Genomic DNA, 26,118 nt, shown 5'->3' on the forward strand with positions numbered 1-26,118 from the left:
ATAAACATGTAGAGTTATATATAAAAGGAACCATGTACGATGAAATCTGTTTTCTTGAAATTTGTCACATTCAGTAGATGACTCTGTTAATTCAATGCTAAAATGTAAGAGTACAACTTTACATACAAAATGCTGAGTGATGAATTCCCTGCTGGCAAACCCATCTTGTCAGCACATGTGATGAATTAGAGGTATATTCTTCATGTACCTTTCTGATGCCTATGAAATATGAACCTATTAGGTTTACTTCAGCGGTTGACTGGTGAGACCAGTATCACATCTTCTTATCATGCCGTCCAAAATGATTAAAAGGGGGGAGAGAGACATCACACATAAGCTTTTATCAATGTTTTGAGAAAGCAATACACAAGCTGGTGAAAAACCATGGTAGAGCATAAAAAGAAACAACCTTTGCACATATGGACTTACAGACACATTCACACACTCATTATCATCATGTTAGGCGAGGTATGCAGTTGCCAGTCAAATAAACCATTCCAGAAAAAAAAAAAGAATTAATTTAAAATACACAACAGAATGAACATACAATTCTATAGACAATGGTAAAATAATAACTGATGGTACAGTATATGGCAGAAACAACTCACAAACATACAAAAGCACACAGTCACAGTAAAAACCTGTGGTTAAAAAAATCACTTCTATAGAAAATTATGCAGTTCTCAAATAAACAATGCACGTTTTATGCATTGGGTGCACTCTGATTTTGTCCAGTGTGTTTTTCACAAGGTTATTGGTTTCCATAGTGACATAGTGGCCATTTTTTTATTTCATCATTTATTTCCTTGTAGCCATTTTTGTCTGAAACCTACATAATCTTAGAATCATATTCCCTTGTCCTTAGCTACTCAGGGTTATTTCCATATCATACAATTATATCCCACACACGTGGAATTGGGGCTATAATTGAACTAACCTGATGTTTAATAATGTATAGAAATTCATATTTATATTTATAGGTTTGTGGCGTTTACAGTTATAAATATATTTACAGATTTAGGGGGGAAAAAACTAAATGCTGAATTTTCAATGCCACGTTTTAGATAATAACATGATTTAAGAACTGTAATTCAAGGCAATTATGCAAACCTAATTTCTGAATTGAAGTAAATTGATGTTTGTTCAGAACAGTGGCTTCTATAAGTTCTAGAAATGTTTCCTTTAGCTGCATTTGCAGAATAACCATGCCCTGATAATGAAAGCTTTCCCTTTTTTCTTTAATAACAGGATTTTTTTTCATGGGGAAATGTAACCATTTATACACCTCTCTGCATCCATCAGGCCCACCATTCATACCTAAGTGCTCCATGCGATTTAAAGTTTGGTGTTTTCAGTAGTTTTCAGTTTTTTGTCTTTGTTTTTACCGTCTCAAAAAACGAAAACACACTGGAGCAATGCGATGTAAAATGCCACAAACCCCCCCCCCCAAAAAAACAACAACTGTTGTCTCATTTCTCTCAAAGGTGCTGGAGTTTACCTTAATTCAACCAGCACACGAAAGTACACCATTCGTTCTCCCAGTTTACAAAATATAGAAATGAAAAAAAAAAAAAAAAAAAAGAAGACATTAAATTTTGTCTTATGATTTGATGATCCAGTCACTTCACATATCTTTAAATAAATAAGATTTGTAAAGACACTTAAAATAATGATACATACACCCTGGCTCTCATTGACATTGCTGAACGTCTAAATGCGCACTGTAATCTTCATGACGACAGCGTGTCCACAACCAAAATTTAAACAGCATTAGTAGAATTCAGTTCCAACATGGTCAAATTTGCGTCTCCTGTACGTTATCCTTCGAGCTGGCTTGGATTAGTAAAGGTTCATGCACTGAGCTATGCAGCGAGCTGAGAGCGGACACATGGTTATAAGCAGTTTTGTAGGAGTTATAGTGGTTGTAATGCTCATGCTCCAGGGGCGGAAGAGCCAGGTGACTCTCCATGGCCGGAACCCTCGCCAGCTCCTCGTGGACGTTGATGATCTCAATGGTGCGGCTCGGCCCATCGTGATCCTGCTGGTGGTGCTGCTTGCGCATCTTGTAGAATATTATAAGCATGACGGCCGCCATGAGTGTGATGGCCACAAAACAGCCGATAATAATCTTGGTGGTTTTCATAACCTCCTCCAAACCATTTAGAGAGCCATCAATGTCTATGTCGGTCACGGGAATTGTGTACGCTCTCTCAGTGGCAATGGGTGTTCCCCTTGTGGTCGAGGAGGATGCCCAGCCGAAAGAAGGCTGCACCGGTGTCCTACTTTCCCCATCGATAGGGGTTTCAATTGTTTCTACGGTGACCGTAGTGAAGTAAGTAAAGCCACTGTTGTCAACGGAAGTCACATTGAGGACAGCAGAGGCTGAAATGTTGCCTAGCATGTTGCTTACGATGCAAGTATAGGTTCCTGTGTCCTGGATGGTGACATTGGTGAAGTTTAGCGTTCCGTCGTTTTGGACGGAAATGCGCATTTTTAGCGCCCCATGTGTTATGATGGAGCCATTTGGTGTTAGCCAGCTGACCGAGGTCACTGAATTTGTCCGACATTTGAGTTCTGCCGCCATTCCTTCAGTCAAATTGAGGTCGACAGGTGGTTCGACGATAACGGGGGCGTAGCACTGAAAGTAGCTCTGGTCCAGCTCACCAATGTAGCGCCCCTTGAGGTTGGGAGGGGAATTACAGCGTGCGCAGCAGCTGGTGTTCGTTGGTACGGTCTCTCTCAGCCACCAGCTCAGCCAAAGAATATCACAATTACAGTTCCAGGGATTGTGATGCAAATGCACTCGCTGCAAGTGGTGCAAAGGCGTGAAGAGATCGTGGGGCAAAAAGGTAAGGTTGTTGTGAGCCAGGTTGAGCTCTCGCAAAGAGTGCAGGTCATCGAAGGAGTTCCGCTCTATGGTTTGGACTTGGGCGTGCATCATCCACAGCTTCTGAAGATGGACAAGACCCTTAAAAGAACTGGGCTGGATGACGGTGAGCTGGTTCCCGGACATCTCTAGCTCATCCAGGCGAATCAAGGGCTGAATGTTGGGGACCTCTTTGAGGTTACACATGCCCAGATTCAGGTAGCGAAGGTTACTCAAGCCCTGAAATGCTCCACTCGAGATGTAGGAGAGACGCTTCAGCTCTCCCAAGTCCAACCGCCGCAGGGAGGGCAAGCGACTGAAGGCATCAGACGGTATGCTCTCAATTGGGTTATTCCTAAGCCACAGCTCTTTCAGTTTTGATAGATACTCAAAGGCGCCATTTGGGATGGTCGTGAGGCGATTGTCAAAAAGCTCTAGAGTGTTAAGGCTGGTTAAGCCGTTAAAGGCGCCAATCTCAATGTTGCGGATGTGGTTTCTGCTAAGCTGAAGAATCTCAAGGTGTCTTAGATGCTTGAAACTGTCTACTTTGATGACCTGGATTTGATTGTCCTGAAGGTTTAGATACCGTGTATTAGTGGAGATGCCATCTGGGACATCCTTTAGCCCTCTGCGTGTGCAGATGACCTTACTAAATTGATTACTGCAGGAACATACAGAGGGACAGGTCTGGGCTCGCACCAGTCCGGCAACAACAAGCAACTGCAGGGCTAAAAGCAGGAGAAACAAGGGGTCAAACCAAGCCCCTTTCCATCTAGGACCTCTCAACATCTGGCGCTGATGGTAAGAGGTCATCTTGTTCAACATTCATAATTTAATGCCTGCTGATTTTCTCTCCCCAAACATTTATAGGCAGTCTGAAAAAAAGGAAGAGGAAAATAAATCTGTTAGCAAAATGTGTCATGTTGAAATGTCAGCGAAGCATGATGGCAGTCAAACAGAACATCAAATTTTGCTGATGTTCGGCAATTTATCATAACAATAAGAACATTCTTCTGTCAAATGGCGCTGCGTGTACATTTCAGATATTCTGATGATGTTGAACAAAAACAAGTACTGCTGTTTAGGCAATGTACATGCAAAATATGGCTGATAAATTGAGCGTCATTACTGTCACAGTTGTTTAATGAGTCTGCACACACAAAGAATTCAAAGAATAATTGATGGAAAGATGTCATTGTCATTTTTGCACTGTATCACTGTATCTGTCAAGTATTTCACTTTGACCTAACCTAAGTTTCTTTCTCCACTTTCTTGACCTAATCGAGAGTTCCATCAATACAGGGAAAAAAAACAAACAAATGTAATTAAAATTATTGTAATGCATGCATATATATATATATATATATATATATATATATATATATATATATATATATATATATATATATATATATATATATACACACACACACACACACACACACACACACACACACACACACACACACACACACACACAATTTTTCACAGTTCCTCTCCAAATAAAACAAAAGACAGTATATTTTAAATATTTGTTTAATGGCATCTTTTTATGAAAGAAGGTCAGAATCACTGATACTAATATTGGTACTGATGTCTCTATGAAACAGATTTTTAAACATTAATTATAGACATTCAACATTACAGTATAATTAAAAGCTATCAATTTCAACATTTATTAGGTTTAAAAAAAAAATTGATTTAAATGAACTTAAAACAATCTTCCCATAAACACATTATAATAAATGTCATATTTATATGACATTCAACATTCACAGACAGAGCGTTCTCGTTTGTCTTGTGGCGCATGAATAGTTTAAATGCATTTGCGTGAATAAGAGCATGATTATATAATGTAATGCTAGACAAATTATGACCAAAAAAATGGATGCTGCATTAATTGCATTAAAAAATCGCCTGCGTTAACGCACTAATTTTGACAGCACCATATTGTGCATTTGTTTTACTATAATATTATTACATACCTTGAGTGTAAAAAAAAAAACTCCTGAAACTTTTATGCTATGCCCTAAAATGAGATGAGAATGAGAAATCCTGTTACAGAAACCTGTCAGAGGGATGGATTAAGCTGCAGACAGGTCCATCATATCTAGGAGATAAGGATATGTGTTTGGCTTGTATATTCAGCACTATATGCTTTCACATACTATGAAGATACATAGAAACCAAATTGTCAAAACCCACAAGAAATGTGCCATTGCTAAAGCACAACCTAAATTTAAAATTCCTTCACCCCACAAGTCTCTGCTCTCATTATCTGCTCAAGTGTTTTTATGAAAAATAAGATGTCTTATTACCTATGCTGTTTGCAAATAGCTTACTATAATAATCAATAATGAATTTCAGTGTATTATGAAACTGAAAGTAAGGCAATCAAGTATCTTGACATTCATAGAAATGCTTTCATTTACAAGATCAAGCAAGCTCTGTCATAATTATATAATGTTACTCTCAGAATCTCCCACCACAGTAGGAAAGTAAATAAAGTATGAGACAAAGAGCTTTCCGATCAAAATGGCAACAGGAGCTGAAGTCGCATGACACCAATAACACCTCAACAACCTCAATGAATGAGTGGGCTGCATGTTGGTTGATAAATGGTATTATACAGTAAATAAATGTTCCAGATGATTGTGAGCTTGACTTTTGTCATGAGTATTATATTACAGTCTGAAACCAGACTGGAAATATCACATGCTTTGTCAGTGATGATCAAGTCTAAATAGTATGTGTCTTTCACATATTTCAGTCTTCTTAGAATAAAATTAATAATTCATTTTGAATTAACTGTCTTTCTTGTCTTTGACATCCCATTATACGATGTATATAATGTCTCAGATGGTCTCACTGTTCATCTGTGCTGCTGATCATCTTGTAAAATTGTTAAAACTGAGAACTGTGATTGATTTAGTCACAGTGAGATGTTAATCTCATTGGTAGGCGATGAATGTTAGTTAGCAGCAGCGTAATTGACACCTTACTGTGAGAAGCTGAGAGAACTTTCAATGGATGCACATTTAATGGGATGCTTGAGATAATCAGGGCATGTCCTGGCAGAAGTCTCTTTTTCATTACCAAAAATAACCAAGGAATTTACGGAGAAAGCACACTAATCTCTCAGGTATTGATTGAACGATTAGCTTGAGGCCTTTATCAAAAATGGGAAACACGAGAATTACATTAAAACCCATTTTTATCTCATTAATTACATAATAGCAATCCACACATCCTTCCTACATCTGAAAGTGACAGTAAGTCCTAGACAGTAACTAAGTTTTCTGACACACACTTAGAGATGACATTTTTACAAATGTCACATTCAAACTCATGTATTTGACATACCGTATCTCAAACCAGACTGGGCAAAGGCCTCATTATATGCTATTATTTCCTGAGGATTTTTTAGAAGCAATTCTATCATCAAGAGTCAAGACATAAATATGCTAAAAATGTTATGATATACAAACACTTTTTGAGTCACATAAGAAATAACAACAGTTTAATAATCATCAACCATTTAATAATCATTCAAATGCATAGGCAAGGCTTGTCCTTGCTCATTGTTGATGATGATGAATCTTGAGAGTGATGTGCTAATTTAATGCAGTTTGACTGAATTTTTTTCCTGCAGTGCTCTTTCCAAAGCTTGCATATTCATTGAGGTCTCTTATGCCAATCAAATTAATGACCTGTGTTTCACAGGGAAAGCTTTAACACATGTATAACACACAAACAAAAATAAAGATAAAGATGAGGTTTGATGAAACAGGTTCTTTGAATAAACAAATTAAAATAAGCTTCTTTGTAAAGTTCAAGATGAACATAATCAATGTGAAAATCTAGTAAACATTAACCTCCTTCAGAGAGCTGTTGTTTTTCCCCCAGCTTTTAGACCAATTCATTTTAATCTTGTCTCAAACAGACACCCTACCCTTGCTCAGATATTATATTCGCATGAGTGTTACAGTATAGGCTCATTCGCTATCTCAATAACTTGTCCTGTAGGTTCACTGGTGGCTATAACATGCTCCCTGTCATCCTCTGCATTTTACTTCACAACCAATATCTGATAACTCTTTCAAAAGCTCTCTAAGACATCAGAGAGAAGGCGTGTGATGAAGGTCTCTTTTATAAGAGCTCCTGCAGGACACTGATTTAAAGTCATTAAACCAAATGCACTCTCTTCATCCACTATTCATCATTTTATTTTATGTTATTTTCAGTTAAAAAAATATGTAAATATAATTAATAATTATAAAACATAATTCACAATTATCTGAATGATTGATTTTTTTTTTTTTTTTATAGCAGGGTTATCTATTTGGTGGTAAATCAGCCAATTAATATTCACAGAATCTTACAGCTTATTCTTGGGAAGCAATCCTTCGGTATACTCTATGCTCCTCTCTTTGTTATTCCAGTAAATCTGTTTCCTACATTTAGGACACCAAGGGTCTCCACAAGGACAGCAATCAATTCAGTGTTATGGAAGAATGCACATTGAAATGCTGTCATGGTTGTGTTGTGGGTACAAGCAGTGAACATCTCACACTGTATACAAACATGCACCTAATAAAATGTATACTGAATGTCATTAAAAAGGTAAATAGTACATGCATCATTTCCTTTTCACATTTACATTGTTAGGTTAGAGGCAACATAAAATTGCATAATCAGTTATTAACTAAATCCAAATTTTATGTAAAATCTATTACATACGCAGTACAATGCTCTGCAATGTGCTCTGCTTATTTGCCCTAGAAGTATAAAAGGACAAACCAAAACAACACACTCAACTGAGTTCTCTAGAGACATTGGGTTGACTCCTCGGGACCTAACAATGGCTTACAGAAAGGATTTTGCTTATGGGATGCCTGCCAAAGCCTTTACTTAAATGGGGAGACTGTGTTGAAGCCAAAGAAGAGGCTTTACAAATGGATGCCCTCCATTTAAATTTACAAAGACTGAAGTGCACTATAAGTACATGTCATGTTCACCTTGAGTAGACAATAACATTAAACAATGGGATAAAACTGACGTTTTATTCTGAAAGAGTGCGATTTCAAAGTCATTTTGAAAAGTATGATCCTTCTGCGATTTATTTCACACACACTAAATTCTTGCAATGTTCCAGCTCAACCAAATACATCCAAAATGCACTGCATTAAACAGTGAGGTGCATAATACCATTTAATTCAGCATCTGAGTATTCAGTATATTCTAAAGAGAGTGATGCACATGTTTCAAATGATCGAAGCCCTATCCTACCGGTGCATTTAAACAAGTAAAAAAATCAATACCTTACTTGCCTCTTAGAAGGACTTTTCAAGCAGTTTAGCCAGAGAAAATAGATACAAAACGAGGGAGTAATGCAAATTACTCCCACACAGATCTTCCTCAGCTCCTCTACTTCCCTTGCACATCCAGTAGGAGTCTTAGTCTGTAAAGTAATTTAGATTGAAGCGTCTATGGCCAGGTATAATCGCCACAATCATTGGATTGTGCCAAAATAACTTATGCTGCCTCCATTATCATAATGACACTGATGAATAATCAGATGAAATGGCCGTAATCACTTTTTTCCCCCCTCTCGCTCTTCTCTGGCTGTGTGGGTGGATCAGACTGCAGGCAGATCTTGTCCATGGATCTAATGTTCCCACCAAATATGTCTAAAGCCGAAACTTCATAATGTTAGTATTAGGATCTCCTTAAGGTATCCTGCTTATATTTATCTACAATTATCTATTACATTCATTTAATTACTATTGATATTTGATCATTCCATTAGTCTTGCAGCTTTTAATATCACTATAGTGATAGCATTAGTCTGATGAACTTGTTAAAGAAAAAATATCATTAGCTCAGCCCAGTTTCCCTTGGGCTTTCAGCTGAGAGCAACTTTCAAGAGTTTGAATTTACGGAGATAAACACAGGCCCAAGCACAGAGAGAATCACTTGCAATTTATTTGTTTTCCTTTGGCCTATTAAATCAAGAAAATGAAATTGCAATCATTACTTGCAAGCATGTTAGCAACCCCCGCTTGGGAAATCATGACCTTACGCAGTTAATTTAGTCACCTATTCATATTCACAGCAAAAAGAGAACTTGCATTCTCTAATGAACAACACTGAGCTGTACAATACTACAGGGAAACTCAAGAGTTATAGATGAGTTACAGATATTGACTTAAATCAAATCCACTGTCTATATTTATGGCCATTTGCTAAATCATTAGAGGACCTCATGCCGATAGTCAGTTTTATGGTCTTGCGATGGCCTTAAATATTGACTGGAATCATTTAACCATGAGAAATGGCATGTAAGCATGTGACTGCAAAATTTCAGGCAGAGGCAGGAGCCGTGGGGGGTAATTCATTGGCTGTGGGAAGGTGCACCCCCATGTTTCCTGATGTCGTGAGGGCCTTGTTAGCAAAAATATTGGTGCACTTTTAAAAATGTCAGGACTTCTGCCAAAACCACATCCTACAGCACTGCAGCAGGTTAGTGGGAAAAAAAGGGAAGGGAAGATTTAATCTCCATCGTTATCACATTTCTTGTGCTGAAACCGTAACGGCATAGGAAATGAAGCTAAAGCATGTATAGCGCTGTTGTACCGGCTAAAGTGGTTACTGAAAGCAGCTCTCGACAAATTTATGTCACTGCTGCATATAGCTGCATCCAAACATTTCTGTGTAGCTATTCTGAGCATACTACTTCAGAAACATCAGGACTTTATCAGCTTTATTTTGCCCATTTAATGACATTAGTCATCTTCAACACAATAGACCCTAGCAGATAATCTTTTAGAGTGGAAATGTTTGAACGACTCTCGAAGTGTGGCTCTCCAACCACATCCCTGGGAGAAAATCCATATTGTAATGGGCTAAGTTGTTGAGTAAGAATACAATAACAAGACAAAGAGAGTCTTGGCAGGAGATGGCCTTGCTGAAAACACACAGCTGGAGGGATGGGGGATCTTGCATATTCTCATTGTGTTCTGGAAATTTTTAGTGAGCCATTCACAACTCAACTGCCTGTGTGTGCAATAAAAAAGTGAATACATTTTAAAAATAAAAGTACAGAGAACGGTTGAGGATGAATTAGGATATTTAAATCACTTCTTGTCCCTGCTGTTTCTTCCTGCTGTATTTGTAATATCTGTAGTGACACAGCACAGGACGCTTTTCTTCCAGACTATGCGATCACTCCTGGGCCTGGCCCCTTCAGTTTACTTCAGTGTTCAAATTGAAAATCAGGGTGGCAGAGTGCTGACCATGCAAAAACACAGCAGACAGCAATCTTTAAAAGCGCACCGCTCTGACCCCTGAATGCAATATAAACGAATCCAGAATCATAGGGACAGTACCTCATGAAATATGAAATGCAAAATCAAGAGTCACCTTTCAGCATGTACCTACAGTATTCTAAACCTTACACTGTGCCCATGTACACAAAATATGCTGTGCAATGATAATCATATTTACTGCGTCTGAAAGTTTTTATTTAAACCTGGAAAGTTTTTTGCATTGAAAAGTTTCATACCAAAATAACTTTTTATAAAATGTATAAAAAATGTTAAAGGGTTAGTCCACCTAAAAATGTCCACCTAAGTCATTTATTGCTCACCCTCATGTCATTCCACACCCGTAAGACCTTCGTTCATCTTCAGAACACAAATTAAGATATTTTTGATAAAATCCGATGGCTCAGTGAGGCCTGCATTGACAGCAAGATAGTTTACACTTTCAAACGCCCAGAAAGCTACTAAAAACATATACAACTGTTCACGTGACTACAGTGGTTCAACCTTAATGTTATGAAGCGACGAGAATTTTTGTGTGCCAAAAAACAAAATAACAACTTTATTCAACAATATCTAGCGATGGGCGATTTCAAAACACTGCTTCATGAAGCTTAACGAATCTTTTGTTTCGAATCAGTGGTTCGGAGCATGAAAATCACGTGATTTCAGTAAACGAGGTTTCGTTGCATCATTAGTGTTTCGAAATTTCAATGGTTCACGTGACTTTGGCAGTTTGATACACGCTCCGAACCACTGATTTGAAACAAAAGATTTGTAAAGCTTCGAAGCTTCGTGAATCAGTGTTTTGAAATCGGTCATCACTAGATATTGTTGAATAAAGTCATTATTTTGTTTTGGTTTTTTTTAGCACACAAAATAAATTCTCGTCACTACATAACATTAAGGTTGAACCATTGTAGCTTTCTGGGCATTTGAAAGTGTAAATTAACTTGCTGTCATTGCAGGCCTCACTGAGCCATCGGATTTTATCAAAAATATCTTAATTTGTGTTCTGAAGATGAACGAAGGCTGACATGAGGGTGAGTAATTTATGACAGAATTTTCATTTTTGGGTGAAATAACCCTTTAAAGCTTGGTAGGCCACTAAATAAGTTTATGGCAATAAGTAATGACCATTGTTAGCTAAATGTGTTATTTGTATATGTACATTTCTGAAATAACATAATTTGGACATAGTCACCTCTCATAAAAGATTACTCTAAATTGTAATGTTGACATGCATTTTCTGTAAAGGAGCTTTGAAATTTTGAATTTAATTGAAGTAAATTAAAGCTTAAGATGGTCTTTGGATAATCTCAAATCATGATGGAGAACATGATCATCAGATTTTACACAAAATGTTTCATGCAGCTTGAGTGATGCTGTCAAAAAAACAAAAAACAAATAAGACATTAGGAAATTCATGCTTAATTTAAATTGTAATTCTGAATGTTACACAGTTATTTTTTTTAATAATAAAAAAGGATTACGTTAGAAAAATGCAAAAAGTTTATTTTCAGTATCTGCCACAGTATACCTGTCTTACTTTGTATAAGGGATGAAACTGGTATGAGATTTTATACCAGTTTAAAGGGGGAAAAATGATGAATGAAATTTACTTGACAACCCCAAGCCTCAAACGCTCCGAAAACTTCAATTTCTAAAAACTTCCAACACAATCTGACAATTCAAAATTATGTTTTGGCAAAATTGTGTGATTTCATTTAAAGGGTGGGCCTTCATTTTTACTTTCTTCTAAAAATTGTACATTGTGACAGAGGTGGCAAGCAAACAAAATGCTGAGTTTTGCCGTTCCTTTAATTATACCCCACCTTAAAATAACATTAAAACCGAACATGTATTTCTAAAAGACAAAATGTCGGATAAGGCCAAATACATGGCATCCAATCAAATGGCCTCATCTTTTATGGTCAAAACTGACTGCATCTACACAGGCAGCATGTATATGATAGGTTGCTTGCAGAGTATGCTGCCTTAGCAAATTGCTGCCTTAATCAAATTACTGCCGTGCTTGACAATGTACCACCTTTGTAAAAGTGGGGTTTTAGCACTTAGTAGCACGAAGAACAAATATAGACCGACTGTGCATAGACACCAATTTAAGACTCAAACTCTCTTCGATACAAAAACAACATACCCTGTGTGAGTTGTTTTTAATGTTGATAATATTATATGATATGAGCATAGTTTTTCCCAAATATCCACACGACTGCAAATGTGACATTGATTTTATACAACAGTTCAACAAACAAAAGGTTAATATTAAGTGATGCACATGTGCTGTCAGTTTGCTCTCTTTGCACCAAAATAATATTTCCAATTAAAGCAACAGCAGTTTTCAACAAACAGCAGTTTCATGAACAAAAGCAGTTTATTCAGCGAAGTGAAGCCTCTCCTCCAATGACATTCATTCCCCCTGTGTACCATAGTGTTACTTTTTTTTTTTTGCTAACTTTGCAAGCTAGCCTTCAAGCAGCTTTGTTTCTAATTATCCTAAAGACCTTAATTAGCTTTTTCAGGTGTTTGATTAGGGTTGGAACTAAACTGCAGGACAGTGGATCTCAAGGGCCAGAGTTGCCCAGCCCCGATTTAGAGATTTAACTAAGTATGTTTAAAAGTAGGGTAGGCAATTTGTTTTATAAACGCTCTTTGTTATACTGGTTGAAACTCTCTTCACATCCTGATTGCAATCAATAATAGACGTGGTCACAATATTAAAACATGTACATTTATCTTCTGTGGAAGTCCCAAGACCAAAAAAAAAAAATGTTCGTCCAATCATTGCATTTGGTGTCCTACCTGCCTGCCTGTATTTCCATAGCTAGCACACCCTGCTCACGCAGACATCGCACGTCATCAGTGCGTTCCATAAGGCTATGAAGAGTTGTAGACAGTCACTGAGCACCACAAACAAACAGCAGCCGCCTTTTACAGTTCCTCCTAAACAAAAACAACGAGCTTATGCTGCGTTCACGCCATGTCATAACCATAGTGAAGAGATGGCAAACTGTGACATTCAGCCTGGAAATGTTCATATCCTCAGACTCAGATTTACGCGTTTCAATGCCAAAATGCATCTGCAGCAGTCAGGTGGTACAAGTAAAAGCTCTGTAAGTTGTTTACATTCATTATTATTGTAATGTTATGTGCTTTGAGACAAAAGGTAATTTAACACCTTCTCTCATCACCTCGTGATACTTTGTGGAATCTGCTGTGCGCGTTCATTTGTTTTGAAGGAGGCGTGGCTTTGGAGAGCAATCTGAAGGGAGGGTGGGATCTCATGCTTTCAAAGCTCACTTGCTATTGCTAGCTACTCCGAAATCGCCTGACTTACCTTTAACAGCATCTTGATTCCTGACGAGAAATTAGAAAGTAACATGCACTGAAATCATTTGCAAATGTAAATGTCATTCTGAACTCTAAGACAAAAATGTTGTATTCGTAGTTAGCCAACATATGTAGCATTTAGTATCTCACTATTAAAATATGCTAAAATATGAAATATGGGTCCCACTTTATATTAGGTGGTCTTAACTACTATGTACTTACTTATAAATTAATCATTTGATACAATGCACTTATTGTGTACATACATGTTTTTACATTGTACTTACATTTTTAAAAATACCTGCATGTAATTACATCTGTAATTAATTTCTGTAATTACATTTATAATTACACTGTTATGACCCATCCTTTACACCTTAACCCACCCTTAAACCTACCCATACCACCAAACATGTTCCTAACCTTACCCATATCCCACCTCAATAGCAGCAAAAGTACTTATTTTCTGATGTAAGTACATAGTAGTTAAGTAGTTAAAAGGTTAGTTCACCCAAAAATGAAAATTATGTCATTAATGACTCACCCTCATGTCGTTCCAAACCCGTAAGACCTCCGTTCATCTTCGGAACACAGTTTAAAATATTTTAGATTTAGTCCGAGAGCTTTCTGTCCCTCCATTGACTTTATTCAGCATTGTATTCTCTTCCGGGTCTGTTGTCAATCCGGGTTCACGACTCCGCAGTGAAGCTGCTGACGTAAGACGCTGCTGACGTCTTATCCGGTGCGCCCGAGCTTCGTTTACAGTCTGAGGGAGACGCACGATGTATTCAAGCTATTCTACATTGTTTGTATTTTGGTATTGTAAAAGTGCATTACCACCGCCGACAGATGAAAGGATTTAATGGAATCAATTCAATGGAAAGGATTCCGGAAGAGAATACAATGCTGAATAAAGTCGTAGTTTTTGTTATTTTTGGACCAAAATGTATTTTCGATGCTTCAAAAACTTCTAACTAACCCACTGATGTCACATGGACTACTTTGATGATGTTTTTATTACTTTTCTGGACATGGACAGTCTACCGTACATACATTTTCAATGGAGGGACAGAAAGCTGTCGGACTAAATCTAAAATATCTTAAACTGTGTTTCGAAGATGAACGAAGGTCTTACGGGTTTGGAACGACATGAGGGTGAGTCATTAATGACATAATTTTCATTTTTGGGTGAACTAACCCTTTAAGGACACCTAAAAGTGGTCCAAAATACATAATCTGCAAAATCAGTCTTTGACTCTTTTGTGACCACTAAAATAAAGTCTGTTTACAATTACTCTCCTCAACCAGTCTCATAGTGCAAAGTCATGCAAAAAAATTAAAAAGACTAAAGATCAAAACCGGGGCTAAACGCATGACCAGCTCTTCTCTGCGGTGGCCTCTGTTTGATGCTAGTATGATTTAAGAAAAAGGAAACAGATAGAGTGAAAAACTCTATCTATTATTGTTTTTCAGATAACCGTTCCATGTTTTGCAGTGAACGCAGGCTTTCCTCTTTCAAGTTGCTGTGATTTTAATTCAACGACTGGACCCCACATTGTGTCCAGGCTGTTGCACAGCAGTTGTGAGTCAGAGTGTACACTGTCTACTTCTTTCCATGTCCCTTTCTCTCACACAGACAGCTTGCTTAGGAATAATTCATGGCTTTGCATTAGAACCTCTACAGTCTGTACTAAACAATTGCAAAAGCAAAATGATACAGTTGTTTACAGTTTTTATGATCTGTATCTTCGAAATGGGTATTTTAATAATGGCTGAGATCAACCAAGTTCAATTCCACTTTGAAGTGCTTGTCATTGTTTCCTGTTAAATCTTTTGCACAGCCAGTCCATAAAGCATTGCGCTGGCAAGGAGAGACACCGTCAAGAGTATACAGCATGACTGTTTTCATCTCACATCAAAAGGAATGGAAATTTACAATGCTGCATGGCACACACTGTTATGTAAACATCTGGGGTTCTTCTTCATTTATGCAAGAAATCTCTCATATATTCAGTGTCCCTTTAAGGCAAGTCACTCTGCGACCATCATGGTGACACCCCTGGGGAGCTATTTTAAATGCGGGTGATTGGCAAACAACTACAGCTTCTATCTACTTGAATGGGGAAAGACTGAAATCTCTAAAAAATACAAACACAATATATTTATTTATATATGTATATAAAGATATTTATCTGGCTAGACCACTGAAAGCTAAAGAGAACAAACTCGGCAGGACTTTCCATCCCTATAGCTGCTATATTTCTATGAATGGTCCATCTCCATCTCCTATACTGTCTCTGTGGACATGTAAACAGGAGGATCTTGAGAGTCACAAAACTTAGCTGTCATTAGGGCTAAACTTCAACATGTTCACTACCTCTGTCTAGGGCATCTCATAAAGGAAATGTCACTCTAGTATACAAATGTCTTGTAATTCTTCTAGAAGCAGCTACTTCTTAATGTTTAAATGGGTATGAGATTCAAGTGTTGTGGTGGAGGGAAAGATTTTCAGTGAATAACAACTTAAAGGGACAGTTCTCAATGCTCTCATCATTTACTCACCTTCATGTTATTTCAAACCATGACATAGTTTCTTCTGTGGAACACAAAACAAGCTATTTTTGAGGAATGTCTTTTTCGGCCCAATACTACAGTGACCGGAAGGGGACACGTTCGTTCTCTTAGGTTTTTGTCGCCATTTGATTAAAGTCGTGAACTCAAGATCCTATGTTGAGGGAATGACATTTTTCTCGTGGCCATGACTTCTTTGTGTTGAGGGAATGACATCTATTTCTCATAGCCACAAGTTAAATGCATAAACAACCTGTGCTACCATAGCAACCTGGAATTATCAGAAATGGATAGGCGTAATATTTATTTTTAATTAAGAAAAAGTGCGGAACTAAGAAATGATTATATTAACATATTGCCTATTGTATTGTGTGTGTGCGATGGTGCCTAGCAGCATTCAAATGATAGTTTATCAAAAAAAGTTAAAAGAATATGCCATGTACATTTCTATTTATCCCATCCAACAGTCTTTTAAATCCATTCACTGATTGTTAATGTCTTAATTTAATATTTTATATTATTATTATTATTATTGGTTTCATTTTTTATTCATTGTTATGTATTTGCTTTATTTTCCCCTTCATTTCCCATAGGCTATCTCTTTACCTTTCTTTATAAAACGGTTGGTTCCTGTCCTTGATTCTGATTGGTCAATAGCTGTGTTTTATTGACGATAAAACACAACTATGACCGCTTCACCCAACGGTTCTGTGTATCACTACACAACACCCTTAGCAATCACTATTAGCAACATAAACTGTTTGTTCTCAATTTATATTGTTCATTGAAGCTCACTGTATTATGTAGAAGAGTATTGTGAGAAAAAGATTGAGTGAGCGAGTTTATTACCTGCATTCAGATTTTGCATTTTCCTTCAGGTCAGTCCTATGTTCATAATAATACAAAATCTGTTTAAATGTCCGATGTATTATCCTGTCCTTTTAACAGTTAAGGGGTTTTCCTGTGACTGACAGCGCTAGTCAAAGCATTTGTCAGTTGCATCTTGTTCCATGTTCACAACAATTCAGTCTTCGCTACTGACTGACAACATAGTCTTTGCTGCAATCTAATGGCGTGAAAATTTAACTTCTGTTGCTGTTGTAGAAAAAGTTTACTTCATGAAAGTTGCATTGATACATATTTTAGGCTTTAATATTTGTATTGTGTGGTAACCGTTTTATAAAAGCAATAAGGTACTCGAGGCTACCTTATTGCTTACGTATATAATGTTACTTAAAGTATATGCAATGATACGCAATGATATTACGCAGCGTCTCTCACAAATGTCATGGTTGCAAGGCACGCTCCCTGTGCAAACAGGGGGTCACAGGTGCGTAATATCATTGCGCCTGCTGCACCCATGGTATGGCAGCAAAGTTCCTTGATTATTACGTCGGAATGAAAATATAGTGTATATGCTTGTTTTGGTACACTTTTGCTGTGCACCCGAGTGCGATTACTGCTTTCACACCTGCCACGACATATTATCACGTTCCCAGGAGTTAATATGTTGTCAAAATTAAGTGAACCGAACATGTCCCCTCCCAGTCACCGTACAATACAATAAAAGTTAATGGGGTTAAATAATTAACCCCATTAATAATTTAAATAATTATTCAAAGTAATTATTCAAAAAATTACATAATTTTTGGACCCCACAAAAAATATCTTCTTCTGTGCTCTACAGACTACTTTATGATGTGTCGTACACAAAACAAAAAATAAAAAGTATGATAAAGTAATTAAACAATGACAAAATGAACTTTTTACCAGTTCAGCCTTGGGTAAAGTAATGAAATCCTCCAAAACAAATTGAATCTACACATCTGTTCCGAAGTTGTTATTTAAGTGATAATCAGAAATGGTACATTAAATTGAGCAACAATGACAGTAAAGACTTTTGCATTGTATCAAAAGCTTTCTATTTCCATTTAAATGCTTTTCATATTAAATTTTTTTTATACTTCAGCATATAAGAATGATTTCTGAAGGATCATTTAACACTGAAGACTGCATGGCTGCTGAAAATTCAGCTTTGCCATCGCAGGAATAAATTACATTTTAAACATACTAAAATAGAAATAATTTACTTTAAATTATAATAATATTTCAGAATATTACTGTTTTATTGAATTTTTGACCAAATAAATGCAGCCTTTGTGAGCATAAGAGACATCTTTGAAAAACATTTTAAGAATTCATACTGTCCCCAGACTTTGGAATGGTAGTGTAATTGAAACAAAAGAGCGACATTTTGGCGGTGTATCAAAAGTCTCTATAGAGTGACGTTTCCTAATGAGACTGCTACCCACAATCTGAAAGAGTCATTAACTTTGCTTCACTTTCCTTTCAATTTTTCCTAAATCCACATTTTTCTGCGAAGCAGATGTGAAGACATACCCATTCTGTCTTCCTCTTAAACTGAACTCAAGAGACAGACGAAGATAGAGCAGAATAGAGAGAGTCAGGAGACTGAGGCAAAGAGTGATAGTGCTGCATTAAAAGGCAGAGCACATACAGTGCAGAACCACATTCATTATTCATTAGCGAAGTTACCATGTGTAGTAATTAAAACACAAAATCTTTATCTAAAACAGAAATTGCTTTAGTATTTGATTCTAAGCTGTCATTTCTGCAGTTAGATTCATAGGCTGGTAGGTTGTCTGAATGTACAACAGTGTTTTTATTGCATCAAAAAAATCATTCGATGGTGATGTGTCACTGAACGGATACTACAGATATAGCAGATTCAGTGTTGCCATGAGAACTTGGTGTTTCGCTTTGTGCATGTGCTTAAATTAAAATTGATGATTGTGGAAGGCAAAAATAGAACAGGCAAGAAGACTGAGGAAAAAGACAACAACAGCCTGACCCTGCTGGTTGAGCACAAATGAAGGAGCCACAGCTAGCATGGTGCTCATCCCGTGCATACAGATTGCATTACACAGCCAATCCACTCAAAGAGCCTTTGCTCCTCTAATGCACTGACATGCTTTAGTGTGTGGAAGCGGGCGGTTTCACTCAGTTAAGTGGTCCCCCATGGTCGATTAATACAAGGGAGACTGTTTTACTCATCAACCACCTTGCTCAATATCGATGAAGGCCCCGTTAGTGAGACACTAGCCGTTGTCATTATCACACCTTCCACTGTTCCTCTCTGAAAAGTAGAACATATAGGGCCTGATTGTTCTTCTTTTCACTTGTGGTGGATGAACCGAGGCCTGTGTTTAAGTCTTCAAATGAGATGGGCTGTTGGTGATGACAATCTTGATTAATTTAGAAACGTATGGAATGCCCTCATTTGTTTGCACTCCCGTCAGCAGAGGGATTATCCGGCTGGACACTCCATTTGCGGGAATGAGATGTGGCTGAAGTGCCGCCTCTGCCGAGGTATCTATCACACCGACACGGTACTGTCACATACAAAAAACATGAATTACAATGCGAGCTTCTGTTGCATGTGCATTTGAGCGGCAGAGCTCACTCCACCAAAGTGCAGGGAATGCGCTACAGCAGACAAACAATTTACTTCTGGTGGAGGAACATGGTGTGAAAGCACACTGCCCCAAATCTCATTCAGCACACCTACATATTCCTGTGAGCTACGTTTTTCTCTGTTCAAAACAAATACATCCGCCTAGTCATTAACCTTAATGACTGCACAACACAGACAATGCTGAAGAGAACAGGGGAGGCAAACAGTGGTAACCATTACTTTCTCTGCTTGAGATGACAATAGGAGCAGCTGAGGGCCTCCAAGCTATAATCTGACTGTGGCCGTATAGTCTCCTCCGTCATTAGTAGTGACTCTGCATGAAGCCTGGCCAATTGAAGCACTCAGCTGCAAGCATGCCGGCACACATAAATCCAGTGTGTTTCAAGCCCCTGAGTGGCTCTCCGAGGAGGCCGGCACATTACCTCAATTCATTCTGGTTTTCAATTTCATAGAATATTTGGATTGTGTGTGATAGACTCTCCTACAGAAACACAGCAGAGTGGCTTGGGATGAAATCAATTGTGATGCAAGTATTTTCTTACATTTAAAAATAAATAAATAAATAAATAAATAAATAAATATTTTTAATAGAATATACTTTGTTGTCCCATTTTTACACATTTTTATTTATTTTTTTGATAATGATATGATTTACACATCAAAATTCTAAATCATCCCCCTAAGGGAAGCATGTTAAAATTCTCATGTAAGATGTGTGTGTAGTCAGCAGATATTTTTCTTTAGCTTGTTTTAAAATAGACTCCTGTATGGGACGCTTCTCTTCCCACCCTATAATTTTTAGTGCAGTACTACTCGTTTAGATTTCGATTGGACACTCAAGGTGCCATATCATACTGTAATACCATATCTTATCAAGCTCTCAAAAACAGATAAAACGGATAAAACAGAAAAAACAAATCTTATGGCGTCCCCAAATGCTTTTAACCTTCACAAAAAGTTTTTAGAAAATTATAAGACTATAATGCCTCTAAAATCTGACTAGATGTGTGACATTTGAAGCCTATGATTACACTGCATTCTATATTGCAATGTTCTCAAACATATTTTTGAAACCGTTTTAAGAACTGTAAGTGCAATTGTCACAGCTGTTTTATGGGATATCACAACTCCATTGTCTGTCACTAAACATTTACTTTATGCTTCAAAACATTGTGTTATTGTGTCACCAAATTGGCCAATGCAGCCAAAATGCAAAAAGGTTTTTTTTTTTTTTTTGCAATATGCTACATGTGAACAGAAATCATTCCATGTCACAGATATTTATGTAATATACAGTGGGTACAGAAAGTATTCAGACCCCCTTAAATTTTTCACTCTTTGTTATATTGCAGCCATTTGCTAAAATCATTTAAGTTCATTTTTTTTCCCTCATTAATGTACACACAGCACCCCATATTGACAAAAAAACACAGAATTATTGACATTTTTGCAGATTTATTAAAAAAGAAAAACTGAAATATCACATGGTCCTAAGTATTCAGACCCTTTGCTGTGACACTCATGTATTTAACTCAGGTGCTGTCCATTTCTTCTGATCATCCTTGAGATGGTTCTACATCTTCAGTTGAGTCCAGCTGTGTTTGATTAAACTGATTGTACTTGATTAGGAAAGCCACACACCTGTCTATATAAGACCTTACAGCTCACAGTGCATGTCAGAGCAAATGAGAATCATGAGGTCAAAGGAACTGCCTGAAGAGCTCAGAGACAGAATTGTGGCAAGGCACAGATCTGGCCAAGGTTACAAAAAAATTTCAGCTGCACTTAAGGTTCCTAAGAGCACAGTGGCCTCCATAATCCTTAAATGGAAGACGTTTGGGACGACCAGAACCCTTCCTAGAGCTGTCCATCCGGCCAAACTGAGCTATTGGGGGAGAAGAGCCTTGGTGAGAGAGGTAAAGAAGAACTCAAAGATCACTGTGGCTGAGCTCCAGAGATGCAGTCGGGAGATGGGAGAAAGTTGTAGAAAGTCAACCATCACTGCAGCCCTCCACCAGTCAGGGCTTTATGGCAGAGTGGCCCGACAGAAGCCTCTCCTCAGTGCAAGACACATGAAAGCCTGCATAGAGTTTGCTAAAAAAACACCTGAAGGATTCCAAGATGGTGAGAAATAAGATTCTCTGGTCCGATGAGACTAAGATAGAACTTTTTGGCCTTAATTCTAAGCGGTATGTGTGGAGAAAACCAGGCACTGCTCATTACCTGTCCAATACAGTCCCAACAGTGAAGCATGGTGGTGGCAGCATCATGCTGTGGGGGTGTTTTTCAGCTGCAGGGACAGGACGACTGGTTGCAATCGAGGGAAAGATGAATGCGGCCAAGTACAGGGATATCCTGGACGAAAACCTTCTCCAGAGTGCTCAGGACCTCAGACTGGGCCGAAGGTTTACCTTCCAACAAGACAATGACCCTAAGCACACAGCTAAAATAACGAAGGAGTGGCTTCACAACAACTCCATGACTGTTCTTGAATGGCCCAGCCAGAGCCCTGACTTAAACCCAATTGAGCATCTCTGGAGAGACCTAAAAATGGCTGTCCACCAAAGTTTACCATCCAACCTGACAGAACTGGAGAGGATCTGCAAGGAGGAATGGCAGAGGATCCCCAAATCCAGGTGTGAAAATCTTGTTGCATCTTTCCCAAAAAGACTCATGGCTGTATTAGATCAAAAGGGTGCTTCTACTAAATACTGAGCAAAGGGTCTGAATACTTAGGACCATGTGATATTTCAGTTTTTCTATTTTAATAAATCTGCAAAAATGTCAACAATTCTGTGTTTTTCTGTCAATATGGGGTGCTGTGTGTACATTAATGAGGGAAAAAAAATGAACTTAAATGATTTTAGCAAATGGCTGCAATATAACAAAGAGTGAAAAATTTAAGGGGGTCTGAATATTTTCTGTACCCACTGTACATGATAATTAAATGGATAGTTTTGCATGTGATGGCTCACAAGATGAAAAAAAAACATTAAGAAGTTGCAAAGAGTATGAAATTTGAACACATGAAACACATGAACACAAGAAATTTGATTAAATGAATGAAGAAATTGAAGAAATTGTTCAAGGATCAGAACTTGTTTCCAGATAAAAAAAGAATTGAGGCAAATTCTTTGTTTTTTTACCTTTCAATTATTTACTAAAATATTTGACAAAAAAGGCTTTAAGCATTTAAAGTTTTATAGGCCTTACAGACAAAAAAAAATAAAAAAGAAAAGAAAAAAAATAATAGAATGATACCACAACAGAGCAATGGAATGATAGAATGACAGACAGACTAGTCTAGATAGATAGATAGATCACCTAAACCAAAGGTGTGAACACAGAATGGGAATGTCTTCATTACAGCATTTGCTACTCAAGCGCTCTGTTCAGACACTAGCTCATGTATAACGGAATGCCCCAGAATGATGTGTCTGCTGAGATGCCAAGCTGTGTCGATCTATATCCGCCTCTGCCATCATATTAGGAGAGTCTGTTAGTTGGCAAATGTTTTTATTGTGGAACATCCTCGATCCCGGACCCTTTCACAACAGTATGTATTCTAGGAAGTCTGTGATTTATAAGCCTCAAAGACATGGATCTCTCTGACACCCTTGTGTTTGTGAATCCAGGCCAACTGATCTGAGAGGCTTGAAAAAGCCAACTGCCTTCAAGTTCCTCTCCCATATCCGAAATATGCTGAGAGTGGGAGAAGACATCCTCCTGGGGAGGTGAGCATGGCTGTTTGAAAAGGGGTTCCAATATAATGAGCAACCCAGATTTGTACTGTGCCTTCCACGGTGGTGATGACAAACATACAGTGCAATCAAGGCAAAGTGATATTTATAAGCTGAGCTGAGCTAAGAACACCTCCCTCTCTGTCTCCACTGACTAATCTCACTGAACAGTACAATTTATGCCATTTGGCTCATCTGTAGGATACAGTGTTGACATAGGATTTCTGAATTAACAATCAACAGAAGCTGTCGCTATTGTGTGACAGCACAATCTCTATGGCGGCTCTGACTGAGCCGCAAAGGCAGAGTATTTCAAATTCACAGACATTTATTACAGTTACTGAGGCCTGAGGGTAAGGGAGTCAATTTTCATTCTCACTGAAATGAGAGGTTTGCTTAATAAGCTGCTCAAAGGACCTATTTCTATACATTTAAAATGCATGAACGTTAACCTCTCTGTGCCTATGCATCTGTGCAACACCCTGGCTCCTCTCCATTGCGCCAAATGTCTCTCAGAAAGGGTTTTTGTGTCCGTGTATGGCATTAGACATCTGCTGCAGAACTAAAACCAGTGCAGCATGTTCACTCCATCATTTATCTGCAGCCATTTGGGCTGCATCCTGTTCCCCAAGACCTACATCTTTTGCTTGTGTAATTCACATTAGGCGATATGCTCCTTGCAATGGCCACAGGCAGACAAATTATAAATCAGACTGATATGTCTACATCAGCAACTGATTCATTGCATAATAAAAGAGATGATAAAGAATCTAAAATGTGTTCGAGCTAAAAACATCAACGGGGTGTGCTTATATATCAGTGGACACAGCTTCACAGGACTATAAATGAAGCCATTCTGGATGGGTCTAATTGTTAGCTTGTGTCACTATGCAGGGTAGCTCATTACAGATATTATTGATGAATTTTACTATGGGATTTGAACCCATGACCCCAATATTGCTCAGCAGGCAAGTAGGCAATGAGCTAGGAAACCAGGTTAGGCCATTCCAAGAGCAGATTCACCTCAGTGCAGTCGAAATTGTTAAGGGAGATCTACTGTGACAACCAACATACTGCAGGTAATAAACCACGGTATCTTCGCTCCAGTACAAATTCACAGAAGAGTAATGTGAACAAGCATTCACAGAGGTCACATGACCCAGCAACAGCCTTTGGCGATTCCAGAATTATCATCAGCAAAAATCTGCCACAGGAGACCTTATTAAACATAAACATAAAGGCTGCATAAAACACATAAAAACCAGAGGGGTTTTCGTAGCTCAGTCATCCTGGGCAGTAGATCAGATATAAGGATTGTTAAAAAGTTACAGGATAAACAAAGCTTTACAAGCTTGTGCCTTGTAATCTTGTATCTAGTATTTTAGCACAACGATTCTTTAATTTATTGGCAGTAATACACAAATCTTTTCAACAGAAATGCATAATTCAAAAGATATTGCATTAAATTGAGTGACTATATTTGCTATTCTGGAATTAGTGATGTATAGCGTAAGCTGATATTGTCTTCAAACGCAACAGATATATTTCATCAATAACCACAAAATAATTGAATGTTTGTTGTTGTACATTTCACAATGGCTGACATAAACATGAATGCATCTAACAAGCGCTATCGATTCTACAGTAATGGTCCAAAGGAAAGGTCATTTTAGCTAAAGAGGAAGTCAGACATTTATCCCACTTAATATTCTATTATTGTACTATTGTTACTTTAAATTCTGCTGGGATGGAGTAATAGGGACACCACATGATTAATAAAACACCTTTTTTAAAGAGAAAGCCGGTGAGGCTTGGTAGAAGCAGTGCTCACTGTTGGCTGGATTATATCTTGTCTAACATCACTTCCTCTGACCCGAGAACAGTACAGTGCGGTCATTCATTCAGCCTCACTGCATTGACACTCCAGCAATGAGAAGAAAAAAAAAGCATTTACAAATTTCGCTAGAGCACAGTTGTCCTTGTTTTTAGCACATATTTTGCATTTTTGAAGAAGCTAGTCCACACAATCTCTTCAGTCTGTGTCATTAAACTTTTTAATTTTGCACAGCCTGACCCACATCAGAGATGGTCTTTATGAAGCATCAGGTTGAGCAGAAGCATTTGAACTGCTTCATTTTTCTCTAAGTGGCAGAGATTACTGAGGTTAATGTGTGTGATATTGGCTAAATGCTCTCGTTTACAGGCTTCTCCTTGCCTTAGGGGAACTGAACGGTATCTGGCATTTTTTTGGCCCAGCAGACACATTCAATACATTAACACTCAACCTCATGACAGCACGTCAGTGTCTGCATCATGCATTGAATCTTGTTTCTTTGAACTGCTGACATATTATCAATCAAATAAGAGGGGATAAGGAATGTCCAGCCCAGGAATTAATTTCAGGCCACAATCTTTTAGAAAAGAAACTTGCTTTCACAACAGAAAGGTGTGATTATAAGGTGATATTTTTCCTGGAGAAAAGTATAACTCCATTCTTTCAAACTGCAAATTAATATAATGATTCATTTTTAAACAGTGACCCCAATGGATATGCAATTTTAATCACACATTTAATTTTAGAGAATTCATTTTCTCGAAAATATTGTAATTAAGCTATGTGATGCTTTCATTTAAGCTGGCTAAGATGATTATGGTCCACAGTGGACTGAAAATGCTCAGAACATCTGTCATGGATTATTTGTAGTGAAAGGCAAAGTTAAAGCTCATTTAGTATATTTATCTAAAACACTGAGAATCATTTTTATATCTGCA

General features: G+C 37.7%; 1 protein-coding gene across 1 annotated transcript in view; it reads right to left on the reverse strand.

The window, feature by feature from the left end:
• Positions 1-326: 326 nt before the first annotated feature.
• lrrc4cb (leucine rich repeat containing 4C, genome duplicate b) overlaps positions 327-26,118 on the reverse strand; it is a 29,020-nt gene continuing 3,228 nt past the window's right edge. Inside the window, exon 2 of the mRNA XM_048185129.1 lies at positions 327-3,741. Coding sequence (XP_048041086.1) covers positions 1,796-3,691 — 1,896 coding nt within the window. The 5' untranslated portion in view covers positions 3,692-3,741 and the 3' untranslated portion in view covers positions 327-1,795. The remainder of the gene's footprint in view (positions 3,742-26,118) is intronic.

This window comes from Megalobrama amblycephala, linkage group LG3, assembly GCF_018812025.1.
Source record: "Megalobrama amblycephala isolate DHTTF-2021 linkage group LG3, ASM1881202v1, whole genome shotgun sequence".
Taxonomy (NCBI): Eukaryota; Metazoa; Chordata; class Actinopteri; order Cypriniformes; family Xenocyprididae; genus Megalobrama; species Megalobrama amblycephala.